Source organism: Lepidochelys kempii, unplaced genomic scaffold (genome assembly GCF_965140285.1).
Source record: "Lepidochelys kempii isolate rLepKem1 unplaced genomic scaffold, rLepKem1.hap1 scaffold_363, whole genome shotgun sequence".
NCBI classification, from domain to species: domain Eukaryota; kingdom Metazoa; phylum Chordata; order Testudines; family Cheloniidae; genus Lepidochelys; species Lepidochelys kempii.
This window is the reverse complement of record NW_027621935.1, coordinates 1-6,522: the sequence shown is the minus strand read 5'-3', so window position 1 is coordinate 6,522 and position 6,522 is coordinate 1. Positions and strand designations below refer to the sequence as shown.

The window sequence follows — 6,522 nt, the reverse complement described above, 5'->3', positions numbered from 1 at the left end:
GGGGGGCTGTCTGCCCTGCCCGATGGTGGCATGAGCATCTCTGAAATCTGTTTACACCACCCCAACCGTGCTGGTATTTAAGGGAGCGAGGTCCACACCCCACAGCAGGAAAGGCGGGGCCTGCCTCAGTTTCCCCAGGTGCTAGAGTGGCTGCCACTATGTCTGCCTCCCTTGCTAAGTATTAGTAGGAGGATGGGGGGCTTTTCCTAGCCCCTCTCCAGAGGGGGCCGACACCCAGGACTCCGGGGTTCTCTCCCCCCCCCCCATGCTCTCAGTGACAAACTGGGTACAGATTTCCACTGGTCTCTGGCAGGCAGGGGTAGTGCGGTGTAAACCCCCCACCCCAAGGACTTGGGGGGCACAGGGTAGCCACTGGCCCATACCTGAATGTGCTTGCCAGCGGGGGAGGGGCTGAAATCAGGATGCCTGGGTTCATTCCCTGCCCCACACAGCCATACGCCTGGGGTCTCCCCAGCTGGGCAAGGACACCAGGCTCCAGGGACCCGGACTCCTGGGTTCTTTCCGCAGCACCAAGCGGCTGGGCTGGTGATTCCCTCCCGCTTAATGCGAGTTGCTGGGGGGGGGGCTGGGGGGCAGCCACTCTGCTCGTGCCCCCCCCCCAATGGCAGAGGCCAGTTACTGCAGCGGACTGGACACCTGGCAACCCCACCCCATAATATAATGATCTCTGGGGCAGGAGCAGGGACCTCCCCCTAAAGAACAGGGAAAGGGGGAGGGGAGTGGAGAGTTACAAGCCCCACCCCTTTCAGGGCAGGGGGGTGCAAGGTGACTAGGGGCATTTAACCCCCACAGTTGTTCTCCCCCCAAGCCCTGGAGAGAACCCAGGCGTCCTGGCTCCCAACCCCCCCTGCTCTAACCCTCCGCCCCGACCCCCAGTAACAACAGGGAGGCAGGTGGTTGGTTTTGGTCGGTTTACGGTTTTACGCGGTGCCGGGAGCCGGCTACAAACACCCCAGCGAAGAACAGCCCCCGCCCCCCCTCCCCCAGCCAACAGGGTGAGAGAGAAGCCCCTAGGGGGGCAGGACAGGAGGCCCCACCCTGTCTAACTTTGACCCTCCTTAGACTCAGAGTCAAGGGCCCATCTACCCCGGTAGCCTGCTCTCTCCCCCCACCCCCACCCAGGTGGGTGGGAGGGGCTACAGGAGCCTGGGGTGCACCCCCCCATATGGGGGAGGAGCCACGCACAGTGGGCAGGGCAGATCAGCCACTCCTCCCCGGAGAGCCTTGGGAACACGGGGGAGGGTTGTACGAGGGGGCAGGATAATTGGGGTGTAACCCTCCCCTCCTCTGCCCTACAGCAGACAGGACCTGCCCCAGCTGTCAATCATCTCATGCCCCACCCCCAGGTCAAAGGTCACTGCTGGACACAGGCCCCGCCCACTCAGCAGGCCGTTTTCTTTCCTTTCAATCAGAAGAAGAAAAAAAAAATTGGCAGAAATTAAAAGGGGAGGGGCCCAGAGGGGCTAAAGCCACGCCCACTCCCTGCTGTGGGTGGGGCCAGTGGCAGACACGCCCCAGGGTGTGGGGCAGAAAGGGCTAGTTCCAGATTTTCAGGAAGCTGTCCCAGGAGCCGGTGGCTACGGCCATCCCGTCATCTGTCACCCCCAGGCAGCTCACGCGGTTGTCGTGGCCGGCCAGGACCCCTGCGGGAGGAGACGGGGGTGAGGCCAGCCCCTGAGAACCCAGGAGTCCGGGCTCCCAGCCCCCCTGCTCTAACCACCAGCCCCCACTGCCCTCCCAGTGGCCGGGGAGAGAACCCAGGTGTCCCGCCTCCCAGCCCCCCCGCTCTAACCCACCAGCCCCCACTCCCCTCCCAGCGCTGGGGAGAGAACCCAGGCGTCCCGCCTCCCAGCCCCCCGGCTCTAACCCACCAGCCCCCACTCCCCTCCCAGAGCTGGGAGAGAACCCAGGAGTCCTGGCTCCCAGCCCCCAGCTCTAACCCACCAGCCCCCCCCTTCCCTCCAGAGCTGGGGAGAGAACCCAGGAGTCCCTGGCTCCCAGCCCCCCCTCCCCTCCCAGAGCCGGGGAGAGAACCCAGGAGTCCTGGCTCCCAGCCCCCCAGCTCTAACCCACCAGCCCCCACTTCCCTCCCAGAGCCGGGGAGAGAACCCAGGAGTCCTGGCTCCCAGCCCCCCCTCCCCTCCCAGAGCCAGGGAGAGAACCCAGGCGTCCCGCCTCCCAGCCCCCCTGCTCTGACCCACTGGCCCCTCCTGCCCTCCCAGCGCCGGGGAGAGAACCCAGGCGTCCGGGCTCCCAGCCCCCGCACTATAACCCCCCAGCCCCCACTCCCCTCCCAGAGCCGGGGAGAGAACCCAGGAGTCCTGGCTCCCAGCCCCCTGCTCTCACCCACCAGCCCCCACTCCCCTCCCAGTGCCGGGGAGAGAACCCAGGCGTCCTGCCTGCCAGCGCTGACCTGCGCGGTCGCCCTTCATGGCGTCCCAGATGTTACAGTTGAAGTCGTCGTAGCCGGCCAGCAGGAGGCGCCCACTCTTGGAGAACGCCACCGAGGTGATGCCGCAGATGATGTTGTCGTGTGAGTAGAGCATGAGCTCCTGGTCGGCCCGCAGGTCGAAGAGCCGGCAGGTGGCGTCGTCCGAGCCCGTGGTGAAGGCGTTCCCGTTGGGGAAGAACTGGGCAGGGAGGGGGCGTCAGGGAACCCAGGCGTCCGGGCTCCCAGCCCCCCTGCTCTAACCACCAGCCCCCACTCCCCTCCCAGAGCCGGGGAGAGAACCCAGGCGTCCTGGCTCCCAGCCCCCCTGCTCTAACCACCAGCCCCCACTCCCCTCCCAGAGCCGGGGAGAGAACCCAGGAGTCCTGGCTCCCAGCCCCCCTGCTCTAACCCACCAGCCCCCACTCCCCTCCCAGAGCCGGGGAGAGAACCCAGGAGTCCTGGCTCCCAGCCCCCCCCAGCTCTAACCACCAGCCCCCACTCCCCTCCCAGAGCTGGGTAGAGAACCCAGGAGACATCTCCCCCGAGATGGGTGGGATTTCTAAATTGGGTGGGATGCTGCGGGGGTGTGTCCGTCCCATGGGGGGCGCTGGGGGGGGTTATGTGAAGCTCGGTGCATATGGGGGGGCTGGGGGAGCGGGGCTCACACACACACTGGGGGAGCGGGGCTCACACACACACTGGGGGGTCTGAGGGGTCCCACGGACGGACACACGCGGCGTTGATGTCGACTCGTGCCCGGTGAACGTCCGCGTGCGGGGGGAGGTGGTGGAGGTGGGGATCGGGGGGGCCCGCGGGGGGGCCCCGGCACTCACACACACGGCGTTGATGTCCGACTCGTGCCCGGTGAACGTCTGCCGGCACATACTGTCCCGCACGTCCCACAGCTTGATGGAAGCGTCGCAGGCTCCGGACACGAAGCTCCGGGCGTCGGGGGCCAGCGACAGGCTCATCACGTCCCCGCTGTGCCCCCCGAACGTCGTCGTCTGCTGCCCCGTCTCGATGTCCCACAGCGCGCTGGGGGGGCGGGGGAGAGACTGGGACGGCCGCTGGCCCCGCCCCATCCCACTGGCTCTGCCCCCAGCCCCGCCCCATCCCACTGGCTCCGCCCCCAGCCCCGCCCCATCCCACTGGCTCCGCCCCCCACTCCACAACCCTCTCCCCCCCCCAGCCCTGCCCCCTATACCGGCCCCACCCTTCCCCAGAGGAGGGAGGGGGGCACTCACCAGGTCGTGTCCCCGGAGCTGGTGATGATCTGATTGTCATCAAGGAATCGGCAGCAGGACAGGTAACCTTTCGGGGGGGACGGCAAGATGCTGATCAGCTCGGGGCCGGGGCGCCGGCTGGGCCGGGAACCCAGGCGTCCGGGCTCCCAGCCCCCGCGCTGTAACCACCAGACCCCCGTCCCCTCCCCCAGGCGGGAGTACACCCCGGCGCCCGGGCGCTCACCCGTGTGGCCCGGCAGCTCCCGGCTCACACGCACGTTCCCCTCCCGGGTTTTCAGGCTGTAGATGGAGCAGATGTTGTCCAGGCCCCCGCAAGCCACGTAGTTCCCCGACGGGGCGTAGGCGCAGGTCATGACCCAGGAGGAGCGCAGCGGATGGCGTGGACCTGGGGGGAGGGAAAGGTGGGCCCATCTGCCCCGGCATCCCGGCTGCCCCCCGCCGGGCCCATCTGCCCCGGCATCCCGGCTGCTCCCTGCCGGGCCCATCGGCCCCGGCATCCCGGCTGCTCCCCGCCGGGCCCCGGCATCCATCCAGCTCCCCCACCCCTGCCGGGCCATCTGCCCCAGCACCCCGCCATCCGTCCAGCTCCCCCCACCCCAGCCCATCTGCCCGGCACCCCGCCATCCATCCAGCACCCCCACCCCTGCCGGGCCCATCTGCCCAGCACCCCGCCATCCGTCCAGCTCCCGCCACCCCAGCCCATCTGCCCCGGCACCCCGCCATCCGTCCAGCTCCCCCCCGCCATCCGTCCAGCTCCCCCCACCCCAGCCCATCAGCCCCGGCACCCCGCCATCCGTCCAGCTTCCCTCCCCTCCCCCGGGCCCATGTGCCCCGGTGGAGGAGGGCTGGGCTGATTGGGGAAGTACCCACAGGTGGGGCCACGCCCTAACCAGGCCACACCTGGCCCTAGTGAAAAGGGCTCGGGGAGGAGCCGGGTGCGGCTCACGCCAGCCAAGGAGCGGGAAGGGCAAAGGGAGGCTCTGGCCTGGCCTGGCCTTGTTTAAGGCCTAAGGGGGTACTGGGGTGCAGAGGGGCAGCCCGGGGATAGGCAGAGGCAGCTGGTCCCACCCCCCTTACCAGCGATGAGTGGCCATCACAGTCTGCGTCTGCCCCAAGGAAAGGGGGCTGGAGGACCACCGGCCATCGCCACTGAAGCAAGGTGGGCTTTGGGGGTTCCCCTGGGAGGGGAGATCCAGAGTGGGGGGGGTCCTACTGGGGCAGCACCCCATGGAAAGGGGCCCTGGGGCAGGCAAGACACCGGCCAGACACCGACTCGATCGGACTCCTGGACCGGCCAGCAGGAGCCCCCCCCTCCCCCCCCCCGGGGGGTCCGGCCTGCCCCCCCCCTCACCTTATTCGTGGTGTAACTGTCCCAGATGATGAGTTTCCCATCCTGTGAGGCGCTCACCAGCAGCCTAGGGGGAGAGACCCCATGTGAGCACAGCGGGGCCCAGAGGCCTGCCCCCCCCCGCTGGCAGGCTGGCCCCACTGCCCCAGGGGGTGCTGTGGGGGCTCAGCAGGGGGGGTTCTTCCCCCCCCCCCTGCAGGGCTGGTGCCCCGGAGCAGATATGAACCCAGATGCTTCTAATTTAGGAGACTCCACTTCGAGCCTTCCCCAGGCCCAGGAATGGGACGGGAACCCCGGAGTCCGGGCCAATCAAAACCAAAGCTGATCCCGGCCAATGGGATAAAAGATCCTCGATTGCTTCTGGGCCTGAAAGAACTGAAGCCCCCCCCAGGGGAGGCCGCGGCCGGGCGGGGGGGCCCCGGGGTCCCCGCGGCCGCCCCCCCCAGGGGAGGCCGCGGCCGGCGGGGGGGGCCCCGGGGTCCCCGGCGGCCGCCCCCCCCAGGGGAGGCCGCGGCCGGGCGGGGGGGCCCCGGGGTCCCCGGCCGCCCCCCCCAGAGGTGGGCGCGGCCGGGCGGGCTCTCACCTGAGTCGGTGCCCCAGTGCATGGCGTAGATTTTCGCCAGGTGGCCGCGGAGGGTGCGTCTCGTCCGCATCTGGATCCGCCCACGGGGTCCATCCCGGCCGTGATCTGGGGGGGTGGGGGGTAGACAGGTGAGGGGCGGAGTGACGGGGGAGGGGCAGGGAGGGACCCCAGCAAGGGGGCCGAGGCCGCAGCCCAGCACGGCTCACCTGGCTCAGAGTGGAGTCGCCACATGCCTTCCTCGCGTCCTGGGGGGGGACGGACATCGGGTTAAAATCCGAACCGCCCAAGCCCACTCCCCTCCCCGAGCCGGGGGGGGGGAGAACCCAGGCGTCCTGGCTCCCAGCCCCCCCCTCCCCTCCCCGAGCCGGGGGAGGGGGGAGAACCCAGGCGTCCTGGCTCCCAGCCCCCCCCGTCCCCGAGCCGGGGGAGGGGGGAGAACCCAGGCGTCCTGGCTCCCAGCCCCCCCCTCCCCGAGCCGGGGGAGGGGGGAGAACCCAGGCGTCCTGGCTCCCAGCCCCCCCCCCCTCCCCTCCCCGAGCCGGGGGGGGGGGGAGAACCCAGGCGTCCTGGCTCCCAGCCCCCCCCTCCCCTCCCCGAGCCGGGGGAGGGGGGAGAACCCAGGCGTCCTGGCTCCCAGCCCCCCCCTCCCCTCCCCGAGCCGGGGGAGGGGGGAGAACCCAGGCGTCCTGGCTCCCAGCCCCCCCGTCCCCGAGCCGGGGGAGGGGGGAGAACCCAGGCGTCCTGGCTCCCAGCCCCCCCCCTCCCCGAGCCGGGGGAGGGGGGAGAACCCAGGCGTCCTGGCTCCCAGCCCCCCCCCCCCCTCCCCTCCCCGAGCCGGGGGCGGGGGAGAACCCAGGCGTCCTTGCTCCCCCCCCCATACTCTGAGATAGCGCGT

General features: G+C 70.0%; 1 protein-coding gene across 1 annotated transcript; it reads right to left on the bottom strand.

The window, feature by feature from the left end:
- Positions 1–1,475: 1,475 nt before the first annotated feature.
- Positions 1,476–6,003, bottom strand: LOC144930053 (guanine nucleotide-binding protein G(I)/G(S)/G(T) subunit beta-2-like). Its single transcript, XM_078851083.1, is given in 10 exon segments — positions 1,476–1,664; positions 2,435–2,651; positions 3,286–3,487; positions 3,697–3,763; positions 3,920–4,072; positions 4,075–4,081; positions 5,048–5,115; positions 5,631–5,711; positions 5,714–5,732; positions 5,834–6,003. Coding segments are annotated over 10 exon segments (978 nt in total). The 5' UTR covers positions 5,891–6,003; the 3' UTR covers positions 1,476–1,557.
- Positions 6,004–6,522: the final 519 nt, after the last annotated feature.